This window comes from Callorhinchus milii, unplaced genomic scaffold, assembly GCF_018977255.1.
Source record: "Callorhinchus milii isolate IMCB2004 unplaced genomic scaffold, IMCB_Cmil_1.0 Scaffold55, whole genome shotgun sequence".
NCBI classification, from domain to species: Eukaryota; Metazoa; Chordata; class Chondrichthyes; order Chimaeriformes; family Callorhinchidae; genus Callorhinchus; species Callorhinchus milii.
The window spans coordinates 257,193-282,957 of NW_024704796.1; the positions used below are offsets into that span (position 1 = coordinate 257,193).

Below are 25,765 nucleotides of genomic sequence, written 5' to 3' on the forward strand. Positions count from 1 at the left end.
GCTGTTGCTCCATTGGAGTGTTGCATTGCTATCATTTGGATGAAACAGAGATCCATTCTGTTCAGGTGGATGTTAATAATAATAATAATAATAATAATCGTTGCATTTGATATAGCGCTTTTCACGTCGGGAGGACGTCCCAAAGCACTTCATAGAACACACTGTAAAGTGAATTGACTGTATATTTGTGGGCGAACGCGGCGGCCAATTGCGCACAGCAATGTCCCACAAACAGTCGTGGATTGAAAATGACCAATTTATTATTGTTTTTGGTTTTGGAGGGATTATTATTCGGCTCTGTGTGGAGTAAGGAAACTTGCCCAAGGTTTCGCCCTCTGCCTGGGATTGAACTCAGGTCTCTCGCTTGCAAAGCGAGTGCTCCAACCACTGAGCTACAGGACTCCACAAATGATACCATGACAGTGTTTGAAAAGAGAAGAAAGTTCCTCCCAATGTCCGGCTCGATAATCCCCCACATATATTCGTCACTAACCTTACTGCTGTTTGTAGCATCTTGTTCTGTGCAAAACAATTTTCCAAGAGAAGCGCAGATGTGAAACATGATAGTGACCTCCACGTCCCCTTTCCCTCCCCACTGATAGGCAGACAGAAGCCTTGTTCCTCCACATCACCAGCGCCAGGACCCAGAAAAAGTGAATTTGAATGTTCCGAGATGCTGCCCCGCATGAAGGCGATATGTAAATGCAAATTGTTGAATTATAATAACTAATAATACTAATCCTTGCATTTGATACAGTGCCTTATCACGTCTTCGAAACATCTCAAAGCGCTTCAGAGGATATACTGTAAAGTGAATTGACTGTATTTTTGTGGGCAAAACAAGGCAGCCAATTGCGCACAGCAGCGTCCCACAAACAATCGGGGATTGAGTGACCAAATTATTATTTATTTATTTACTTGAAGGGATTACTGCCTCTGGAAAAGCGATCCGCCAATCAACCGGGTTCCTACTTACTGCTGAGACGTGTGGAGTAAGGAAACTTGCCCAATGTTTCACACTGCCAGGAATTGAAACCAGGTCCACTTGCGAGATGAGTGCTCTAACCACTAACTACAGAATTGCTCAATCGCTCCTTTATCTTAAGAGTACTCCCAGAAATGCCAGACCTATACTTCCCACAAACATCCTCTCGCATTCACAAACAAATTGTACCTTTGGAAACTTTTGAAAACTCAACTAAACCCAAAAGATAGGATCTCTGACAATGCTGAGCTTTCAGTGCTATCGTAGGATAGTGCCACCAACTGAATTAGACTGAGCTAAGTTACTTGATACAATTGAACTAATGCATGTAGAAAATATTACATAAATACCTTAAAGCCACTCCTTAAAGCAAGTCTCATAACCATTCAGACGTAGTACATTTGGTAGCCTTTTGTCTCTGGCTCAGAAAGGCAACGAGTTCAAACCTCATATTGTGATGTGAGCTGATAGTTCAGTATTGTGGGGCACTGCATTGTCACAAATAATACTGTAGCGTACACATGGCAGCTGTTAAGGTAGAAGCCAACACCAGTCAGATATGCAAGTGAGAAAACTATCTTTAGTAAGGACCAAGACAGAATGCTCCCTGCTTCTACAGTTCAGTGCAACACCTGAATCAGCACAAGCGGTCCTGGTCATCTCCTCCCGAAGCCCTGCCACTCAACCCGCATTTATTTCAGGCCCTGTGAACCAGCCGACCCCAAGGCACATTTCTCAGACCTCAGCACATTTCCCCCAATCGGCTTTGAAGCCTCCTTTAAGAGCAGCACCTCCTGTTTGCTACTTCGGTCAGGACTCTAGGGTCAGGGTTGTCAAGTCACTCACAGCTGAAGCCACGTTGCTCGCACTGTTTGTCGTACTCCGCACTGTCAAGTGCTCTGGGACGCTACATTACGTGAGGGACGCTATATAAATGCAAGTTGTTGTCGTTCGTTACTTTAGTAAGATTGTCCTGGGAACATCTGTGGACTCTGTTAATTAAAAATCGAGTGGAAAACCACCATCCAATTCAGAGTTCACAATTGCTACAGCTTCAGAATCAGCCCGGAACTGTGACCTCTCTGTGGCAAGGTAATCAGTCCTATGGTGTTAATATCATCAGCTCAGAAGCCCGAGCTGAGCAACACAGGACTGAACTTTGTGTCAGTTATAATAATAATTCTTGGATTTTGTACCTTTCAGGAGGACGTCCCAAAGAGAGACATTGCTGTGTGCAACTGGTTGCCGTACTTTGCTCACAAAATACACAATCTACTTCACAGAATATTCTGTGAAGCGCTTTGAGGCATCTCAACAATATGATAAGGCGTTTACTAAATGCAAGCTTTATAAAGTGCTTCACAAGATATATTGTAAAGTGGAATGTGTTTTGTGGGTGAAATCGGCAGCCAATTTGTGGTAGCAAGCCATTGGTGAGGTTCCTGACTTCAGCTCCCCTCTTGACTCTCTACCCCCTCCTCGCTCCCTCCCTTCCCTCCCCTCACCCTGACCATTTCCCCACTGCTCGGGGCCCGACCCAACTGTCCAGCGCCTTGGGACGTCCTCCCGACGTGAAAGGCGCTCTATAAACGCAATCTTGTTGTTGTTGTTGATATCCAGCTAGAAATATCTGTTGGGAGTGCAAAGAAACCTGTACCCCACTGACCCAGCTGGCTCAGTTGCAGGCACTCTCATCTCTGAGTAACAACTTTCTGGGTTTGAGCCCCACATCAGGATTTTGAGCTCCATCCAGGCTGACAGTCCAATATAGTGCTGGTGGGGTGCTGTGTTGTCAGACACGTCATGTACAAGACCAAGGCTCTCCTCCTCACCTCAGGCGCTGACAGCATCACCATCCATGATTGCATACTCTACCTCCTAAGCCAGTCTGGAACCTTGGGGTCTTGTTTGACCCTCAACTATCCTTTCTACCCCACATCTTCACTATGACCTGTTCTGCTTTCCCCCACCTCCGCAACTTCGTCCGGCTCCAACACGGTCTCACACCGCAGGCTGTCGAAACCCTCATACACGCCTTCATTACATCGAGGCTCGACTATGCAAACTCCCTGCTTGTTGGCCTCACCAACTCCTCCCTCCACAGGCTGCGGATCGTCCAGAACACTGCAGCTCGTGTCCTCTCCCGCTCTAGGCTCTGCAACCCTATTACCCCCATCCTTACCCAACTCCACTGGGTTCCCATCACACAGTGGATACAGTTCAAGATCCTGGTCCTCACCTTCAAAGCCCTCCATGGTCTTGCTCCCCCCCCCTACCTCTGCGACCTCCTAACCCCCTACCATCCTGTCCGCTCCCTCTGTTCAGCAGGCTCCGGCCTGCTTCATGTCCCCCACCTCGCTCACTCCACTATTGGCGGGAGGACCTTCAGCCACTCTGCCCCCACCCTCTGGAACTCCCTCCCGCAGTCCCTCCGCCTCGCCCCCTACCTTGCCACCTTCAACAGCCATCTCAAGATCCTCCTCTTTGACCGTGCTTTTGATTTCCCTGCTTCCCCCCCTGCCTTCCATCCTCCCCGACCCCAGGCTCGGGTCCGAAACTCTACCCGTTCAGCTCCTTGGGAAGTCCTCCCGATGTGAAAGGAGCTATACAAATGTAATTTGTTGTTGTTGTTGTATCAGATGAGATGCTCGGATGCCTGTTCAGGTGGATGTCAAGAAGGGAGTTTCTCCTGGTGTCCTGGCCAACAATTCTTCAAACAAAACATTTATGGCTTTTTGTGGGATTCTGTGCACAGAGTGGCTGTCATATTTGCCAAAGCTCCATAGTAAATTCTGTGAAGCATTTAGGATTCCTTTCATCAACTTGATAAAACACCATGTCAAACACAAAGATTGTTATTAAGTCCACTCCTTCAATTCTAAATGATGAGCCTGGCTGAGTGGTGCGTGAGCAGTTGTGCCCTGGAGTATGGTTGACCCACCTGGCTCAGATTAGCTCCAATGAGACCCCACTTATACCCTCCCCCCCCCTCCCCAAGAGTCACACCTCAGCAAAAGATCGGCATGTCAAATAATACAGCGATTCGCCAGCGTGGTACTGGAGCATCAGCCTGGATTATAAGCTCCTGACATGGAACTTAAACCAACCGCCTTCTGGCCCAGAGGCAAGTGTTATCAATAAGCCGGGGTGACGCCTATTATTCAATTGTCTACATAGATTGATGTGACGAGTAACTTCTTTGTATGAGAGGCTGTTCTCCATTTCATTCATGGACAGTGAGAACCCAGGATAGTGAGAGGCGAGGCTGGGAACAATATTGATGAGAGGTAAAGGTGACACGGAAAGTAGGAGGGACAAGAACAGCACGACACCCCTTTGAGAAAAAGCTGCCCAGACAAAGTGGAATTGATGCAACAAATTATTTTCCTGATGGATTTTGTCTGCAATTAAATCTCCCACTCTCCTTGGGGTACAGCAAGGCACTTTTCATGCTGAACTAAAGCTGTTATCTCCTCTGTACAGATTTTGCTTGCTCTAGTGACTTGTCAAATAATTACCATGGAAACTTATTATTGAATGGTACATTTGTCGCCTTAAGACCGACTGCACGAAAGGCAGGCACAGGAATGTCCCTTTAAGACTGAAACCTGATTGCGGGGACAAGATTGCCTATTAATACCAGTCATATCAAATCCAAGGAAATATTCCTTTAAGATTGGTTGCAAGATTAGAGACAGGATTGTCTTTTAAGACTAAACACTCCCGACTGCGGGGATGGGAATTCCCTTTTAAAACCGGCTGCAGCGGAGATAGAATAGATTGACAAGACAAGGACGGCACAAAAGCATTTAATTAAAATCAAACATGATGCTTCTCACATGAGCCGAACTACAAGTTGAGGGGAGAACGCGGCTGAAAATGACAACGCCAGGGAGAGAAATATTAACAAGTAAATGCCAGGATAAAAATGTGGTCAATTCAGAATAACTGGCTGTTTGAGATAAGGCATCCAGCAAAACAGTTACAAAAATAAGTGCACCCGCACCTCCCCATCTGTGTGCTCCCCCTCAACAGCATTTACTCCTATGTATAAAAAAAAATTCAATGCTTTATTGCAATGAAAGAGCACACGTCACTTTTTTTTACATTAAGAAACAGGTATTTTTCTTAATACAAACATAAAAATAAAACAAAACTGGAGCGGGATGCGATGCGGGGAGCAAGAGACCAGATTGTCAACACCAACCAGGTCTGGACACTTAAACCCTCTTCCCCAGGCTCTGCTCCTGGAGTCAATTGTGGATCAGACTAGCAACTCGCTGAGGTCTGACTATGCAGAGATGGAGGAGCGAGCGTGTGTGACGTTTCCTCCTCTTGTCAGGGCCCTGATTTTTGTCATAGGCTGTAACTCGTATGTGACACCCTCAAGCAGAAAAGCTCATCAAAGTAGAAACAGTCATGGAGAGGAAGCAAAAAAAAGAGCAAGACGTAGATTTGTGCTGGGAAAATGAGTTTAAATGATATTTTTTTGGGGGGGTGGGGGAGAGGGGGCTATACGTAAGTCTGGCAATCTGCGTAGCTTGTTTGTGGGTGGGGTCTGACAGGTCAGCATTGAACAGGACTGCTTCACACACAGAATCAGTCAGAGCAATGTATTTTTGCTCCGCATTTCACCTTTTTTAAAAAAAAGGGATTTTGTTCGTGGACAGGTGGAGAGGAGCGCAGGTCTTGAATCTCAGGGCCTCTCTGTTCTGACAGTAACGTGGTCAGAGTGTGCAGTGTCAGGCTGTTGTCCACTGTTGACCCAGTGTGGATCAATCTGAACATAAAACATGGCTCCGAGTTTAGTATTTTTGACTAAATGTTGAATTAACACTCAGATAACAATCACTGGAGGTTTAAAGGAAACTGATGAGTATTTATTGTACGGCAGTCTGGCTTTCTTACCCCAGCCTGATATCTCAACTACTTTACACACAGGAGTTACACACATCTCAGGGTCTGGAGCAGTTTGGGGGCAACCCGATTGGCAGAATCACACGTTTCTCTGGGGCCAGTCTAACGTGGACCTGGGGAGCAGAGTACAGTCTTACTCCAGTGAGCAGATTAGAGACTGCCTGTCAGCAACAGTGCCAACATTCAGGGTAAACTTGCCCTTGTCTCTCTCTTCACTCAGCAATCAATAAAAGGAAAAAAGTTGCACCCGATTATGTTCCTTCACAGCTAGCCACCACGGTCTGTCTCTCTTTCCTGAGCTACAGAGTGTGCTTCTCACCCCCTTCCACCACAGGTCCCGGTCTGATGGGTGGGTGTTGTGCTACAGACAGGCTGTGCCCTCTGCTATTTATACTCATCACCACTGGAGGGATTGGGATAGAGAGAGAACTTTTTTTAAAAAAACAAGAACTATAAACTTTCTACTCCTGAAATAAAACATTTTAATTTGGTTACATTCCAGCGCAAAACAGCTGTAGCAGAGACACAAAGATTCGGGGGAGGGGGGGGGGGGGGGGGAGGAAGAGTGATCAAGGGGAATTTTGACAGAAAAGGAGGAGTTACTAGCTCTGGGGACGCTTGGTGCAGTGCGGGTCAAGGATCTTGGGGACATTAAACCCACGTGGGTCTCCAGAGGACACTAACCAACGACTCCCCGTTGAAGAGCGTTTCAGCTTGAGACCCACATTGGCTGGGTCCAATCTCCAGCGCTCAGGTTGTCGGCTGGCGGTACAGGGAACTCTGCAGGCTCAGGTGGATAGAGGTCGCACCATCATGCAATAGTAAAAAAGGCGTCCCCCAAACGGCGTTATGGGTGGGTAGGGCTGTGAAGTAAAGGAAGAATCTTCTATCCGGTATCGACAGATGAATTAGATTTTATGCTAGGTTGCATTAAAGACAACTTTGGTCCTTTGCCTCCCCCCACTCTCTACAATTAATAACCGACTGCGCTGTAAACTCCATGGAGATCCCACACAGGATCACAGTTCAATTGATTCTAATGAGGAGATTGTGCCCAGGCTAGCTCCTCTCCCGCTGCCACGGCCTCCCTACTGCTCTGTTGTACTTGGTGTTTTCTCATCTTCGTTTGCGATGTTGCCCACTTCCCCATCTTCCTCTTCCTCCTCCTCTTCCTCACCGCTGCCTTGGTACTTATCGTGCGTCCACTTAGGGCTCGGGCTGGACTTTTTGTACAGGAAGCGGCCTCTGCCACGCAGGAAGGTGCCCCGGCCCCGCTTGCCGCTCCAGTAGTTGTCTCGGTCTCCCTCGCGATCATCATGCTGCAGTGGAAGAGCAGTAACACACTGAGGTGAGTTCAGTCATTTCAATCTGCTCCATGTTTAGCCCTTTCAACAACAACAAACTGCATTAACAGCACATTGGGAGGATGTCCCAAGGCGCTAGACAGTGGAGGGTTTGCAATCGAACTGGGGGTTGGATTTGGGAAGAGTGGGAGGAGGAAGATGACTGAAGGAGTGGTCAATGAGGAAGGTGTGAGATGGACCTTGGAGGGAAGGGGCAAATCGAAGGGAATCCGTCAAGGATAGAGTTCCAGAGAGTGGGGCAGGAAAGCTAAAGGCCTGACTGGTGATGGTGGCAGTTGTGGAGCTGGCCAGTGCGTGCCAAGTGGATGGAGCAGGAGTGTTGGTGCTACATAAATACAATATGTTTTTGTTGTTGTTTTGCCAGGGATTTAAAGGTCACAAAAGGTAGGGTGGGTCGACCACGGGGGGATTTAAAAGTAAGGATGAGGATCTTGAACTCGAACCTCTGGGGTATGGGGAACCAGTGGAGCCGGGCAAGGAGATGATTATGGGAGAGGAAACAAACTGCAGAGTTCTGAATGATATGAATTGGGTGTCATCCACTTTCCCAAATAAATGAACAGTAGTGCCCTGCACAGTAGGAATTCTTCCTCCAAGTCATCTTTTTCCAGGAGTTTGCTATGCCAGCCTTACCAGTCTGGTTGGCATAGAATTATTCCCGGAAAATGGAATGCTGGTAGAATCCTTGTCGTCCCTGATACACTGAGCAGCACACTGAGGTAGGATGAGCCACCGCGGTCCTGCAGCAAATGATACTCTCCTCAGCTTGTCAGTTCTATTCCATCACTGGTTCGGTAATTCCTGCTCTTCTAACCCGTAGCATGACTCAAATCAGGAATCTTGGTGAAGAATGGCAGCACATGGTACACACCTGGAGTCTGCAGCCTGTACTCGGCTACTGAAGGTAGTTTACACTCACGGAGATCTCAGTTTCTCTCAGCTCTACATAGATCAAAACACCCATTTTTGGTATTATTCTAGTGAATGGTGAGGCCAATTAATCTGGTTGAAAAAGCACTCCATTGTGGGGACTCGATTCAGTCCACCTCAGCCCCAGACCAAGGTTCGATAACCCACTTCAGCACAGACCTGGTCTACACAGCGCATCTCGATTGTTAGATGTGCTCACGACTGCTCAGTTAGCCACACCTACCAGATAGTACTTCTTGCTCTTAGGCGTGTACTTCGGGTCCCAATCTTCTTCACGGGGGCGAGCTGGGAAGGTCTGATTGCCAGGGTTACCGATGTTGCTGGGACCTGGGAGAGCTCCCCTGCCTGATCCTCGGCCTCTTATTCTGAACTGCTGCAGAAGCAGAAAGATCCAATGGGAAAGTTAGTCTCACTGATTTACATGCCAGCCTTGGAATCGGTCACCTCCTCATCACTGCACGTGGTGAATGATATTTCCACTCACTCAGCTACATCCCGAACAGACTCAGTAGCACACCTTCACCTCTTCTCTCCCTTCCACCCCCACATTTCTGCATTACCCAACAGCACCTTTTCAACATCTCAATTCTTCTCTGTGCTTGAAAAGAGCTTGAAGAATGAAACAGGTATTTTTCACCCCTCCCTACGGCAATTAGATTCAGATGTTTCTATTTAGAGCTACAGAATAATAAAGATCAAAGAGTGAATGGTCCGTGGTGGGGTAAAGAGAGGGAGAGAGAACAGAACGTAGAAGGAAGCCTGTAAAGATTTCAGGCCGCTAAAACCACTCCATCAATACATCGGATCATGGCAGCTCTTTGCCTCTTTAATCCAATCTCGATTTTTTCTCCATAGCCAGTTACCCCATCTTCCAACATCCCAATCAATTCTGTTTTCATGGGATTCCAGGCAGATCCCAAGCTCTCACACCCGCAGTCTGATGTCACTAGCTTAGCTCCAATGTTAAGATCACCTCCCCTGGTCCTGAAGTCTTGTAAATCTCAATTGTGATGAGGCATGCTGTACAGGCACCGACCCACATGATCCATCCCACAGCTAACACAGCCTCCTCCTGGCACTAAGCGAGAACTCGCAGAGCACAAACACATTCCAGCTCCACTTACAAAGGTTCCACGGGCTCTGCTTCTCCCAGGGAGGCCAATGAACTCCTTCGATCCGAGACGAGCCCGATTAAAGACTGACGCCCCCTCCTCTCGCTCCTCACGCTCTTCATCTCCCTCCTCTTTGCCCTCGTGTGAAGCAGAGGAGGAGGAAGAGGAGGAGGGGGAGCTGGATCGAGCTCTAGCCTTTTTACGTTTCCTACAGAGAGAAAAATTCCACAAAACTATTAACGTGGAGCAAGACAGCAGCACAGGCTACGCTGGAGCAACTGATCTTCAGGAGCTAGGATCAACATTCCAACCCACACTTATTTTTAATGGGTAGAAGGGAGAAATAAGGAGATACAATGGAAGGCAACTCTAGCCCCAGTCCACAACTGAACTAAGACCACCCTAACCTCGCGCTTTCATGTGTGTGCACTCGCACAATCTGGGGGGAAAGGGCCGGGGAAGAGAGAAGGGGAAAATACAGCAATTAAAGCACCAGGAAGGACTGTGCTGTGTGTACTGATCTGGGAGCTTTTTAGTGACTTATTGTCATTCAAGGCTATATTGTATATTTGTATTAACTGTGAGTACATTGTTTATGCTTATCGCTGTGTACTGGTGAGAACATCTCTATTTGTAATAATAATCCTTGCATTTGATATAGCGCTTTTCACGTCTTCTAGACGTCTCAAAGCGCTTCACAGAATATACTGTAAAGTGAATTGACTGTATATTTGTGGGCGATCTGGGAATATATGACGCAGTCAGGTTTAATACCAGAGTACTGAGCAGTACCTTTGCTTCTTTGACTCCCTGCTTGATTTGGAAGACTTTCCAGACTTTTCCTTTGAACGCTCCCGGGAATGGCTGGAATCTCTTGATACTTTGGAGCCATCTTTTTTATGATCTCCCTCTTTGCCTTTATATTTCCTGCGCCGTTCAATATCAAGTCTGAGATCAGTAGGTTCCTCCCTCAATTTCCCTTCTCCCTGTAAGAAAGCATTGAACAAAAGGACATTGAAAGGAGAGATGTGCTGAGATACGCCAATGTACCCACACCAGAGGGAGTGGTTTGACTGAGTGTGAGATAAGCCAGTGGTTCCTGAGGATTTGGATATCTAGGTTTCAGAATGATATGTACAATCCTATTTCCTATCTGCTCAAGTCAGTTACCCACAGCTGTAAAGTGTGGCATCAGGATACACTGAACATGCATTGTGAGCGTGGACCGTCAGTCCTCAGTCAGTCAGTCAGACAGTCACTCATTCGGGACTTTTGCTGCTCTTGAGCTGTGGGAATCAAAGTGTTATTTATATTGCAATCTGTTTGCTCAAAGTGTAACAACTGAACTGAGAAGAACTTAAAGGTCAACACGAAAAATGTTAAAACATGCAACCCCTGCCTGCCTCAAAGCTCTTCCCCCTCCCATTGCCACAGGGGCACACACACACACAAACACACCCACAAAGCCAGAAAGCTCCTTGTGGTCACTGTAAGACAGTGTAAACAGGCTGTTCCTTTGACTGCTTTTAACGTTTGATCATTTTAGTGCCATTGTCTCTTGCCGCGGTTCCCTCAAATTAGCAGCCTGGCTGCCCCTCCGCACGAAGCCCAGCTAATGTCCCATGCACCCCATTAGATTATTCTAAAAACTATTGAAAAACATTTCTCTGCAGTCACAGTACCAGTGTTGTGATAAAGGGGTAGGGAGCCACTTTGTACGATCCACATTTTGAAGATAATGAAAGCAATCAACAGTGTAGATCAGAGACTCCACCAGAATCCGGGACCAGAGTAAAGATGCTAAGAGCAAATATGTCTGATATCTATGCTGAGTTAAAAGCAAATGCTTAAATGGATGAAAAACAGCCTTCAGCACAATTCCGGTGCTTTCCAATATACGTCGGGAGTTGCAAGAAACCAGACATAAAACAAAGTAACTTGCTGAGTGAATGCCCTGAACCATACCCAGATAGTCTCTTCCCAAGACTCCATTCAATCTGCTAAAGCGGCTGCACATCTGTCACTAAAGCCCCTTTGCTCTGGGGAGAGAGAATCCAACATAACACAAGTAGAAGAGGCCCACATCTAGAACAAGGAGGTGTCCGACAAGCTAAGATTTCAGGGCACATACAGACCAGTTCAAAACCTTGGGTTCTGGTAAAGTCACTGCCCACTTTGAAATACTGATCCAGAAAATCCCTGGTTCGATCTCTGGCCTGTGCTGAATTATTAGCCAATCTTAGGAGTTCCCACTCCTGACCAGCTGCCCCTCAGAACCATTCCCAAACACGAGTTAGGGCCTTCGTGAGACGGGAGGGAAAAAAAAGAATTTTGAGAGCTTTTTCATTTTGTGTTGAAATGCAATGGGCTTCAGTTACTTGCTAAGCTTGAAGAAAACAATCCCACTGAGCTACATCCTCACTCTGCATTGTCGAGGATTGGCTCCCTTCCCTTTGACCATACTAACGTAGAACAGGCCCATTAGAACAACCGCTATGAGTGCTTAGAATGAAGGGAATTACTGGCTTCCCTGTGAGGCCTAAGGACTGACCCGAACTTCTCTGAGGATTTTGGAAAAAGGGAGAGATTTAGACAATTATTTATTTTTGACAAAGATGCTTGATTGTCCAACCAAAATCAGTTTCCAGCAAAACCTGTAATAGCTTTTAAAAGGGACTTAGAAAAGTAATTCAAAAGGAAAACGATAAATAATAATCCTTGCATTTGATTATACCGCCTTATGTCATCAAAACGTTTCAAAGTGCTTAAAAATTATAAGAAGGTATGGGAAAGAGACAGAGAGTACAGGGAAAACCTGTTAAAACACCCCACTGGGGCACTGGAGTTAGGAAGCGTGGTACCAAACGGCCAAGTACTGTGTTGAAGACTTCTATGATTTTGTGATTCTAGGAGCTAAAGAATTAGTTATATTTACAGTCACAAACATGAGAGGACTCTTGACAGCAGGCGTGCACACACACAAGCTATGCCAGCCATTTGCCAGACACATCTAGATTCCATTTGCCTCGTGAGATCAATAGAATGATTTAGAATGTCACAGCACGGAAACAGGACCATTTGGCCCAACTAGTTTTCACCAGTGTTTATACTCCACAAGTATGCATCAAGTTTCTTTTTAAATATGTTGATACTTTCTGCCTTAACTACAGTCACTGGCAATGATTTCCAGATTCTCAACACCTTCTGTGTAAAGAAGTCTCTCTAAACTGCCTTTTAGATCTGCTACTGGCTATCTTACATTTATGCTCCCTTGTTTAGCACTCACCAATAAGTGGAAACAGCCTTTTAATGTTCGCCTTATCAAATACTGTCTTATTTTAAACACTTAAAATTTTAACACTTTTAAACACTTAATTGTCTGACATGTTGAATAATCATCCTATCATTGGATCCTGTTCAATTTATACAATAAAGTAAAAACAAAGGGATGTGCTTTAGCCATGAGAGTGAGACTGGACAATATTGCAAGTGGCACTGCCACAGGTCAAACAGACGTTGAACATCAAACAATCAATTACTATCCACAAGATCACAAGGCAGATTATCAGTCAGCTAGTATTGTCAGTTATACAGGTAGGTGCATTGCTGATCTTTTGTCACAATACAGCAGTAACGCCACGCAATGCCTCAAGCAATCAGGTTGCTTTTAACCACATGTAAAAATCCTACAAAAAAATTAATGGTCTTGCTTCTTTGTGTGGATCGTTGGTGGTCTCGATTAGCTTCCATATTTGCTTTTATAGCAGTCATTGGATTTCAAAGCACTTGAATGAAGCGCTTGATATATTTTGACCAAAGTGGAACTAGAACAAATAAAAATTATTCAGATTTAAAAGCACACTGAAAGACTGACTGCGAGAACATTAGCATCACTGCACCAACACATAACTCACTCTCCCAGCCTACCATAGCATGTGAATAGTATGGATGGCCCCTCCAGAAACAGATTTAACATACGTGCCATGTACACAAATTAAAGCTCCTTTAAATCTATAAATCTTTATACCTCTCCTCCCCCACCTTATAATCCATGGATGCAATGCTGGTAAATGTGTACACAAGCGGTGCTGGACAGGCTTGTTAAAGCACATTGGAGAAAAGTAAAGTTTGCTTTAAAAGTCAATACTTACAGCACAATCAGAAAAGAAGCTCCTTTGCATCCACCACTGTCGGGACTTTTTTTATTTGTACATTTTTAAAGTATTTTTTTCCCAAATATTTCTTGCCGTTTCTCAATCTCACCTCAACAGAATCTGACAGCATCTGTCGTACCTCAGAGGTGAGGTTAACATAACAATATTAAATACTTTGGAGCGGTTTTTAGAACAATTGTTTTGGGGCCTTAAAAGAAAAACACAAACTTAAGACAGGAGAAATCGCAAACAAGGAAAGCACTGTCACTCTACAGCCGTCAACCATGCATTACACGGCAAAGAAACCGCGGCAATTCATAACTAATGGCTCCAGTCACCTTGCCACTGCTGTCCTGGGGACTCTTCATACCATCGTGCAGGTGCATGTGCTTCTTCAGAGAGCTGGGCGAAATATCAATTCTCCTTAAACAGAATGAGCAACAATTGTGGAAAGAGTTAGTGGGGGGAAATCACTGGGATAAATCAAAGGGATTCCATTAAAACAAAAAGGTGTGCTAATCAAAAATAAAGTTAAACCAGGGAATGAGACATTTCTCCCTTGTTACTACAGCACTCCCAGGTGACATTTGTAGTTCTAGAGCTTTGTAAGGACAGGACCCCTCCAGTATGATAGTTAAGTAGGAGCGCAGGTCCATGATGGGCAGGATTTATAATAGAAGCAGAGCTCCTGACTCCACAGTGTTCATGCTCCAAATGTCACTAATGGAGCTGAAAGAGCAGCCAAGGACACGATTAGAGCCTGATTTTCTCTGGCATTGAATCTCATTGGACATCCCTTCCTTCATCCCTCCCTCTAACAGAACGGCATAAAGTGTAAGTACCTGTGGATCTCTGGGCTCTGCTGTCTGGGAGGCTCCTGCTGAGCCGTTCTCCTCTGGTACATTGTGAAGCGCTCGTTTAATGTGACAGTTGCAGACTTGAAGTAATGCTCTAGAATCAGGAGAAAAAAGAGCCTCCAATTTAGAAATTTACAAGAGAGATGCTGTTTTGTACAAGATCAAACAATGAGCAGGGAACATCTGCTTGAAGAAAAAGAAAATTTGTCAAACAAATGCACTGAACACAGCACCAACAGAGTCAGTCACAAAACAGTCAGTGGTACCGCTGCTAACACAGATTCAATTAACAAACAAGACTAATACAATAGAGTTTGATATCCATACATGGAATGCAACATACAGTGCTAACCAACACCTTCTACAGTGTTAAGCATGCTCTCATCCTCATAGGGTTCCCCACACAAGGTCAGCCCTTTTCTCTCTCCTGCAGTGTCTAGTCGGTCTCAAGTCTCCCTTTCTTCGTATATTTCTCTCCTCCCGCCATCTAACTCTCTTTCCTTGTTGCACCTTGTGCTGTTTAAGTAAAATACCAATCATTGTTACAACATGCACTACTAAAAAATTGATGCAAAAATTGAAGCTCGACTTTCCTGCTGCATCTGAATATTGATCCAATTTCCCACTGAAACGTGTGAATAAGTGACAGTTTAATTTTAAAGTAAAATAAATGTAAATTATGTTTACTGGATGAGGCACTGAGTAGATGTTGGTAACTGAAATGGGCTCCGGGATTCTCTCTTAGTAAGAGCAACACAAAATCAGACTCTTCACTTGCCCCAGTCAGACATTTTGGCACTTTCTCACACCTTACATGACTTTGCGGCATGGACTTTGAGCCACTAGTTTTTCAAACTATTTCAATACCACCAGATGTATCATTGGCACCTTGGAGTGCGTTAGCTACTTACCTTTGACGTGATGGACCAGTGTCACAATGTGCTGTGCAAACAGTTCTGAAGGACTGCGACGAGACTGAGCCATCTGAATATGTTGAAAAATGGAACGGAATTCCTGATCCTTTTTGGGTTTATGAACAAGGTCCCGACTGAGCCGCCGCTCATGAGATAGGAAGTTGGTTGAGCTGGAAATAAACAGAGAGATAAGGGGCACAGGGTCCACAGAACAGATCTTTCAGCAATACTAGTGCACGGCTGAGCTGGGTTCATACATCAATGTGGAATAGGTATCATTAATAGACAGTCATCTATATAGCTTTGCTGAGCTTTATATTTATATGTCCAATTTTCTCCCTTCCTGAAGAAAATGAGGTGCTGGGTTACGATTCCACAACTACCCTCTTGTCTTGGAACTGGCTTGCAATCCGTCACCCAAGTGGCTTTCCTCACATAAAGGAGAAGAATCATAGACAAATCATATGTCAAATGGCTGCAGCACTGCCTAAGCTTGAGGAATCCTAGACACTTGGAAGGGCGGAGAGGGAGGGGGAGAGATAAACAGTTATATATTGCATTACAAAGGCTTGGATTTATAGAACACCTTTCGCATAAAAGAATGGGTCAAAATGATTGACAAATGCAGGTCGAGGGGGGAAATGAGAGATTAAAAAATGTTGACCAAAGAGATGAATTTTAATGGAAATGATTCAAGAAATAAATTTTAAGGATGTTTTTGATGGCAGGGCGTGAGATAATAAAGCTAAGACGTTTTGTAACAGAGTTACAAAATGATGATGGAGCAAAGGAAAAGTGGTTGGTGTAAGCAATAGATTAAAGTCAGAAAGCAGAGTGTAGCCAGAGATCACACATGTCAGGATGGCATAACTGTGGAGGGATTTGAAAACTAGGACGAAAATCCTCAATCATCTGAGTAAATTGTTTCTCAACCTTTTTGATAAGTGACTATCCCAGTTTCTTCTTAAAATTTGGCAGACGATTTGTAAATGGTCACTGAATCTAAAGAGAACTTTGGTATGAACTTTCTGCGACATTATCAAGAATAGGCATCGGTCAGTGAGAAGTGTTGCAAGTTATTGGTTGGAGCTTTGGGTGTGTGAGAGAACACAAGTTGTAGAATTCTGAATCAAGTGAAGATTCTGAAGTAAGGAGCAGTTGAAGTGACGAGAGGAGCAACAGAAAAATCTGAAAACATGGATAAGAGTTTTAGCAGCAGTAGAAACGAAATACGAGCGTAACTGGGCTGGAAAGAAGACAGTCTTGCCAATGGACTGCATGTGGAGTTCAGAAACTCGGCTCAGCATCAACCAGATCATCAAGGTCAAATATCCAGAGCAACCGGAACAATGGTATTGCAGTTAACTGGGTGTCTGACATGGAAACCCATCGTTGCACTTAAAGAGTATCCAGACAGAGTTCCATAAATGCATGCTACCTGTGCATGGAAATTCCATGCCTGGGATGGATTGCACATTCCCTTCCTGGTGGGATGCACACTGCTTACCTAATTCTGGGAAGTATTAGGCACAAAAGTGCTGGTGAGAATCAAACAACATGGCTTTACAAACGGGACTTGATGCCAGGCAGTCAAAGGGGCAGAAGAGCAACTGTTCTAGAATTGAGGCTTGTGGCACAGTTATAGTCGATCTCATTAGCCAACAAATAGCAACTGGAGGATACTGATGACACCAAAGTGCAGCATATGGATGAGGAATAGGACAAGACCAGCAGCCTTGAATTGAAATACTGAACAGTTATCTTACGAGTCTCTTCCACCCTCCAAAAGAAAAACCAAAATGCTCAAACTAATACATACCCAAGAATGCCGGTGCTGAACGGCACAGGGTCCATTTTCAATGTCACCTCAGGTGGACGGTAAATGGGGACCACGGGTGTGAGCACTGGCGGGCTCTCTTCCCGCTCTTTGATGTCTGAGCCCTTGCGCTGCGGGGGGCTTTCCACTCGGCCCTCTTTATACTTGGACGCTTTCACAAGGTTTTCAGGTGACAACTCCCGGTATCTGCTCACATCACCTTTCTTTATCAGAAAGCGCTCCTCCTTTTTAAATCTCTCAGGAATTATTTCCTCCTCCTCCTCCTCTTTCACAGCCCTGTACTTGTCGTTGGACACAGTGATGTGCTTTGTAAAATAACTCAATTCATCTCGTTTGCACAGTCTGCCATTCTCATCTTCCTCCTCCTCTTCCTCATATCTCTCCTGTGTTTTAATGGCAGAAAGGGACACTTTGGTCCGGAATTTGGGCTCCTCATCGTACTCATAACCCCTCTGGCTCTTGGCTGAGTAATTCTTGTCCTGTTCCTCCAGCTCCTCTTTCTCAAACCCAAACTTGTGTTGTGCTTCTGCTTTTGAGAGTTTCTCAAACTCTTCCGTGGATGCGCTCTTGAACCGCTTTGGGGACTGGCTGCCTTTCTCTGCGTTATTTCTCACGTAGAATTCCATTTTCGCCATGCTGTAAGCAGAAACCCTATTGTAAGCACTGGCCATTTTAGCCCTCTCTAAATCTGCTCCTCTTGCTTCCTTCTCTTTGTCATTGTCCCTATTCTGCATTAAGATTTGAGCTTTCTGCTCCTCTGTAAACCTGCATTTAAAAATAAGCACAAAAACAAACACACACACAAACGAATACAACAAATTACACAATTGGGGAATCGGAAAGAAACACTACAAGATCACTGAACTGTCTCATTTCCATCTATTACTATATCTAGCACTTAAGTGAGGCAGGTGTTTAGTCACAAATAATCCAATATGTCATCCAATGGTTCTGCTCAGAATTTCATGAGCACTATTTCTACAATAAAGATACAAGATTTACCTTTGTGTTTGGTGCTAGGTTGTTTGAGTGGAGTGTACAGACCATTAACATCAGGCCCCCATACAGGTCTCAGCCACTCAATCAGTGCTTCCAATGAATACTAATGAAGTTAAACTTTTGCAATGGTGCCTAAACATCATAGGATGTCTTAACCAAGCTACATGGAGAAGCATTGATGGTGCATTAGCTAATCAAAGCATCATTCCTGAAAGTTTCAACTCTAACCTTACATACAGTGGAACTCTGATAACTCATCACCCCAAGAGAAATAGCTCAAATGATTACAATCAGAGTTGACCAAAGAAAGTACAAAGTACTCAAATAGCCAGGATATTGAGTGACTAGTTATATGGATTGACTGATGACTTATCAGTTTATGAATGGGGATTTATCAGTTTATGAATGGGGCTCTCAAATAGTTTCTTAGCAATAATCATACCCTTTGAACACCTAATACAGCAGTCTTAAACTCTAGCGAATTACTATTCTGACATTTACATTGGTTAGCACAAAAAATAACAAAGTGTCTATTGTATCGTGTAGCATTCTATTCATTTTATAATTTACCATGGTGTCTGGTCACTTATCCCAACGCTTACTCAAACACCTTGGTTACTTACACTCGTTGACTTTTCCCACCTTCTTAGGAAGCAATTGCATAAGGTGCAGAGAAGCATCATTAGCGGAATTCACAGCTAGGCATCAACATCACAGTAACCACCCTACAATGACACTTGTGATCAATTGTATTCCAAAACAGTGGTGACTACTCCAGCCCACAATTGTGTGTTTAGGTTGCTCAGCCATAGAACCATAGATATTAAGGTACAAACGACCATTTGGTCCATCGTATCTGGGTTGACGCTTTTAAAGAGCAACCCTTTCCAATCTATATCAAATGCAATGATTATTATTATTATTATTATTATTTACCTGCCCTTTCCCAATACCTCTATAATTGACTGTTTAGATATTTATCTAGTTCACCTTTGAAAGGTAATATAGATTCTGCCTTAACCATGCTCCCGATAATCTGAGTGAAAAGGTTTTGTTTAACCTCCCCATTTGCCCGTTTGCTATATATCTTAAATTAATGCTTCTAGCCACTGACTCACCTATTTCCAGTGGAAATAATTTCTCCCTTTTGACTTTCAAAAACTCCTCATAATTGTAAAGACCTCTATAAGGTCACCTCTCAACCTTTTATCCCTCATCTGTTAATACTTCTTTACTGATGTGCTCAAGGCGTGTGCAGAAGGGTTGTCTCTGGGAAACTCACCTCTCAGTCATGGCTCTGTGCTGCGCTTGGATCCTTGGCCTTTCACTCTCTGAGTAAACAAACTGGGTACAAATATACTGCACAGCAATTTAAGGCACAGTGGGCCAATTTGGCCATCATTTCTGTGTTGGATCTTTTTAAGATTCTCCAATTTACAAATCCAATCTGCCACAGGAGTTGGTTGAACATCAGGAATTGCGGATATTCTACAGCAATTTGATTGATGCGCCCCCTTGATGTCGAAAACTATTCCCAAGAATTCAGTACTAACCTTTGCTGTACATACCTCTTTAAATATGAAGAAATGGTTGGAACTGGCTGATCCATGAACAAGCCCAACCCTCCGTGATGCATCTCCTCCTTTTGAGCACTGGCCAATGGCGGGCTCAGGCTTGGATCAGGTGAAGGAGGGCTATGATGTAAGGTGATTTGTGGAGGTGGGCTGTGGCCTTGTGGGCTCTGGTGGGGCTCAGCACGAGACCCTGCCCCCGACATTGAAGGACTCTGCTGTAATGCGGGGCTGGTCTTCAGCACGACTGTGGAGCGTGGGGCTGCACTCGGCTGTTTTGGGCTGGTGTCGTATGCAATCAGGCCTTTCCACGAGTCGCTGCGTTTGGCGGCCAGGCTCCCAGGCACAGCCACAACACCATCATCATTCTTGGCTTCACCCGACACCTTCTCCTGGTCTTCAGCGGCTTGAGGTGAAGCCTGAGAAGCAGTTGCTTCCTTCTTGCTCTTCCTCCTTCGCTGTTTGGAAGATCGTGAACGGCTGCGACGAGGCGAGGAATGGGACCTCGACGACGAAGACCTCCTCGATCCACTGGACGACGATTTGTCAGAGTATCGAGAGCGACTCCTGGAGCGCGGGGAGCCAGACCTGCGCTTGGGAGAGCGAGACCTCGAGCGCCCTCGCCGGGGGCTGTAGGTCGACCGATAATTATGCCAGTTGGGTCTGTATCCGCCGTAATGGTTGTAATTGCCATAGTTACCATATCCTCCGCGGTTATTCCAGTTCCCTCTTGGGTAGTAGCCCCGTCCCCGTCGCTGGATAAACGGCCGCCTATAGCCACGGTGCCCTCGGAACTCCCGAGGCTGGTGCTCCCGTGGGTAGTGCCGCTCACGGGCATGCGCTGGAGAGTACGACCTGGAGCGGGAACGGGGGCTGAGGAACAAACAAAATAGTCTAAATCAGGGCTTTATTTAATGACTTAAAAGTTTCAGTTCAAACTTTTGTTTGAGATTTGAGACTGTTCATGACCCACCACCACTGCTCAAACCTTCCACTTGTCAGATGTCAAATGACCATCTCGTGACTATCCTCCTGTAAGTTAGGAGGGTAGAGAAAGGAGGCGGTAAACAGGGTCTTCTTGGATCTGGCCTGGCAAAAAGAACGTCAGAAAAACTTGGCAGGAGCACCTGATGTCAACTTGTTAATTGGAGTAATGTCAGTTACTCTTAGACATTACTCTTAGACAGTTACTCTTAGACAGTCAGTCTTAGACATTTTGTTTCATTTAGTTTTAACATGGATGTCTCAATTTATGGTTATAACCCTGCATTTATTCCATGTGTGAACAAATGGGAGATGTGTTTGTTCTTTTGGTCAGCCGGGAGCTGTATTTCTGACCATCTGGAAGGGAGACATTTTTAGCTTGGGAAGCAAACCAAACAGTGATGGAAGCAAGTTATATCATGCTTCTGGTGTTGTGCAGATCCATACTACACTTTAAGTATCCCTGTGTTAATTCTGCACACATTTTAACTGGGCTGCTTTGTATTGCAAATTTGCCTAAGCTAGAACTGGCTCTGAGGAAATGCTGGCAAAGCCACAGCAATACTGCTGTTGAGTGAATAGCTTGGATGGCTCATCAATGACAAGTGGAAGCTAAAGATCCAATAGCAAATAAACAGCAACTTCCATGAGACAATGTCAAATTAGTTAATCGCAAGAAAGCAGAGTCCACTCTACTTTTGCTGGCTGCCAGAAGGAAGAATGGCCGATAGGCTGCAGAAGGCAAGCTGCCCGTAGAACCAAGACTGCAAGATTGCTATCTTGCGGGGTGAGGGAACACGTGGACTCAATTCCTATAATCCGTTGCCAAGCATATTTCAGCTCCAGGGAGACTCTGCTTACCTCCCCCACCAAGGCGGAAGCACCGGAAGTTAAACTCATCAGATTGCAGTTGATGCAACAGTTGTGGACATAAGAGTTGCAGCTACATTGTGGACATTGCTGGATTGGGATAGAGCAGTGTAAGTGGAGAGTAACACGGTTTCCTATCTGACTATTCCAGACTGAGTATAATACCAGATAGCAGCACTTATATGCTTTGTGGAGGCTAATTGGCTAATGTTCCCGCTTTATGAATGAAGTCTGTGATGCATTGGCCTCTCTCTCAAATTCACCAGTGTCTGTTTTTATGTTTAAAGGATATTTATTGAACTGCTTCACATGAGAGTGTAGCTGCCTGGAGAGTCTCCAGCAAAGGTTCAGTAGTATTTGGGTGAAAGGAGCCAAGAGGAATCTGGGTAGACTGGGTTATATTGCTTAGAATAGAAAAGATTGCACGGTGATCTGATTGAGGTATTGAAAATAATGAAAGGAACTAACAGGTTAGATAGTACTCCACTCTTCTGTGGTATATTGTGCTCCGCCACTGTCAAGCTCTCTGGGATGCTACCCTGCGTGAAGGGCGCTATATAAATGCAAGTTAGTGTTGTCTAACCTTAAAATTGGAACCAATAGTTAAAATGAGGTGACACAGAGATCTCCTGTCAGAATCAATAGGGATAATAATAATAATAGTTGCATTTGATATAGCGCCTTATATTGTCAAAACATCTCAAAACACAGGATTTTACTCTCAAGGATATTTATTCCTTGTATATTTGCAGGTAAAAGCAGTAGTCAATTTCAAAACATCAATGGCCCACAAACAGCTGTGAAATAATAAATAATTTAAGGGGTATTGTTGGTTAGGACACTGGGAGAAACTCCCTTCTCTTTTCACATATATGCATATATATAGGCAATTGTTTAACGTCCACCTGAACAGATAGATGGGGTCTTGGCTTAACATCTCATCCAAAGCACCACATCCCGAGCACTGTGCTAGCAAATCAGTCTAAACTATGTTTAAAAGATAGTTGTGTAGAAAAGGTACAAAAGGCTACTGCAAATGTGCAGGAAATTGGGATTAAAAGATATGCTAGATCAAATAAACTGATGGTACAGGCTTCATGGCTGAATGCCCTCCTCCTGTTTTCCTATGTTCCTAATCAACCCGTACAAGGCCAAGGAGCCACCGCTGCCATGAGGTAAGTGACAGTCCCAGCCTAGTCCTTGAGGGGGAGCATGAAGAATCTCAGGGCACATCCTCTTGCGGAGTTTAAAGAGTGAAATTATGTTTCAATAATGCACTTTGGCCAACACTAAAGTGCCCTGCGTGTGAAATTATACAGAAAACTCTTAAAACATAATTAATAACTAGCCTCATCTGCTGAGTGGTTGGAATCTTACATGCAGACATGTCATGGGGTCAGTGAAACACTTGAGGCACTGCCGAGCTGTGTCTAAGCTCAAGAGTGTGACCAGCTTAAATAAATCCTTTAAATTAATCATAAAATAGAAGCTACTGCACCCGAGATGGGCCAATCTAATCACAGATTTCATTCATAAAAAGGGGAATGGCAGCCAATCAGACTCCACAAGACATACAACTGCTTGTAACTTGTATCATGAGGAAGACTGTCTGACTGCACTCAGTCTCACTGCAGAAATGTCAGTAGAGCTGCAACTGTTATACACGCATGACTGTTGCATCAGTGGGTGCAATTCTAACAGGGTACCAGCAGAGCCGAGTGGGGGAAATCTACATCCTCTGCATTAAACCGAGCGCCCATCTACCTGTTTAGGTGGACATTAAAGATCACGTGGTGCTATTCGAAAAGAGAAGTTTTGCCCTGTGTCCGGGCCAACAAGCCCCCAAATAAAAATGGTCACTTACTTCATGGCTTGCATGGGCAAACACAAGTAGTTACCGTGTTTGCCCACAAAACACAATCACTACACTTTGGGATGCTGTCCTGACATGAAAGGCGCTACACTAAATATAAGGATTAATTGGTGCTAAGGTGGCAGGCAGAACGTGAAGCAAACATCGTGGATTTCTGGTGCCAAAATAACTATTCAGATTAGCATAGATTACACCACAGGTTTGATAGATCACATCTGAAGCCTGCACCTCTCTTTAAATAAGTTCCATGTAGCAATACAGAGAGAACTCAGCGTACAAAACGTTAAGAATTCCCCACTCACAACCTGCTTTGTTGTCCAACCCTAAGGAATACACATGGTCTCAAATTACAAACTTAAAATGATTGCGACAATTTACATTTATATATTTTGGGTTGGGAGAACTTCTCAAAGTGCGTCACACAGCTGACAATGAGCCTGAGTTTAAGGGGTAGGTGCTCGGGCGGGAGACTGCAATTTGCAACTACTTTCTGTAATCATTAAGTTCCCTCACAGGCTGCGTTTAGTATTAAAAACATTCAGATTGGAAGGTATTCAACAAAGCTGCAGGGAACAATTGGATAGGATTTCATATTAGACCATTAGTGTCAATCGCATCAAGTTACTGGTATTTTAACATGACACGTTCTATTTTAAAAGACGATTCTACGGCCCAGTGCTGAGTTGATGCTTCAAGCCCAGGGCACCGATCATTGAGCAAACAAACACACAGCCAAAAAGTTAATAGAGACAAAAGGATCTTTTGGGGGGGAAGGGGGAGCGTTGCAGAGTTTGAAAAGCACACAACTTACCCGGCGACTATTTCCATAGGTAGGAAAGCAAAGCTCAGCGAGAAGCGAAAGCTTTGTGCAGGAGTGGGACTGTTAAACCCACAGACTCAACTAACAGCTGCTGCTCACTCTCGCACAGGAAAGACAGCCGTCTCCGGACAGAAGCCAGCGAGGCAATGAGGTTTGTGAAGTTTTTTTTCTGGCACTACATTCGCCAACTGAAGACAGGAGAGTAGGAACTGGGCCATGTCTCTAAATTGCTCTAAACGCTCAGCCTGATTCCAGGACCCCGTTACCCGTGCCAGGGACACACCACTTGCAAAGAGCTGCTCTTTGCAGTCAGGTCTCCAGTGCTTGGGAGGCTGGAGCTCGCTCTCACAGTGCACAGCCCCACCTCAAAAGATTCATGCATGCTGTTGTGGTGATGCCCTGGGCCAATAGAAAAGCGCAGTCACACTTTTCCCGCGGAATCCGCTACAAACGCCCTCCTCTGCAAAAAACCTGTACACATAGTGTGCTAGGGTTAGGGCTGGTTGCTCGATGCTACTATGTGGGGGGATTGGCTCTGGTCGTGCATGCGCGGGGAATGTTGGGATCCCGGCCCAAACTGAGCTCCCGCGACAAATTCTTGGTAAGTGCTGTGCTATTCAAATGAACATTTTTAGTATTTTAAACTTCAAACCACGACTGTTTGTGGGACACTGCTGTGCGCAATTGGCTACCGCGTTTTGCCCACAAAATATACAGTCAATTCACTTTACAATATATCATGTGAAGTGCTCTGAGACGTCTCGAAGACGTGATAAGGTGCTATATCAAATGCAAGGATTATTATTATAACTGCATGTTCAGGAAATATATGCCTAGTTTTAATCTGGGTTGTTTCACAAAATGCGTCTCTCAATCACCAATCAACCCTCTGCAATATTCATCAAATTTCTCTGCAAAATTCAATCAAATCCCCCAGAGTTTGGGGCAAATATCTCCGCACTTTTCTGTAGGGCCAGATGATGCCCCATTATGTTTGACTGGATCAGGCACCTGGCTTGTTATATTCGCTATACTTTCACAGATAATCTGGTGCCCAAACCTGACTGTTCTGAACTCAGGTCCAAAACAGGGGCCGAGGGTGCAAGTGACATGGGTCAAAATCCCAGATGTTCCTTTTCATGTCAAAATATGCAACTTATGAACCCTCCCGACCCCACTCTCAGGTTCATCATCCGGTTCCCCCTGAATTACGTGCTCCGAATTAAGTCTCAACAATTGAGTTTCATGATTCTAATATTTCCTTTATTTATCCCTGATGTGGCTCTGGCTCCAAATATATCATTCCAACTCTCCTAGTAGGAATCAGGGTAATTTCCTGTCTGTGAATCTCTTCCAGTTCTCTGCAGAACATTTAATCTTATCCACCTTTTTTTATATAAAGTAAACCGGGTGTCTGACACATGCAGAAACCCATCAGTGTGCTGGAAAGGATCCAAATCAAACTGTGAATTCCATGTATCCCACCTACACATGGAAATTCCATAGATAGATTGTTGCACTCTCTCTGGAAGGACACATTCTGCTTAACTAATTCCAGGAAGTATTAGGCACAGGTTG

At 44.7% G+C, this 25,765-nt stretch overlaps 1 protein-coding gene across 1 annotated transcript in view; it reads right to left on the reverse strand.

Moving 5' to 3' along the window:
- Positions 1-4,778: 4,778 nt before the first annotated feature.
- The window catches only part of thrap3a (thyroid hormone receptor associated protein 3a), a 52,088-nt gene continuing 31,101 nt past the window's right edge, over positions 4,779-25,765 (reverse strand). The window contains exons 5-13 of the mRNA XM_007906775.2: positions 19,638-20,513; positions 17,053-17,706; positions 15,231-15,403; positions 14,305-14,413; positions 13,801-13,885; positions 10,101-10,294; positions 9,321-9,516; positions 8,420-8,569; positions 4,779-7,221 (exon numbers count right to left, since the gene is read on the reverse strand). Of these exons, the coding sequence (XP_007904966.1) occupies positions 6,991-7,221; positions 8,420-8,569; positions 9,321-9,516; positions 10,101-10,294; positions 13,801-13,885; positions 14,305-14,413; positions 15,231-15,403; positions 17,053-17,706; positions 19,638-20,513 (2,668 nt within the window). The 3' untranslated portion in view covers positions 4,779-6,990. The remainder of the gene's footprint in view (positions 7,222-8,419; positions 8,570-9,320; positions 9,517-10,100; positions 10,295-13,800; positions 13,886-14,304; positions 14,414-15,230; positions 15,404-17,052; positions 17,707-19,637; positions 20,514-25,765) is intronic.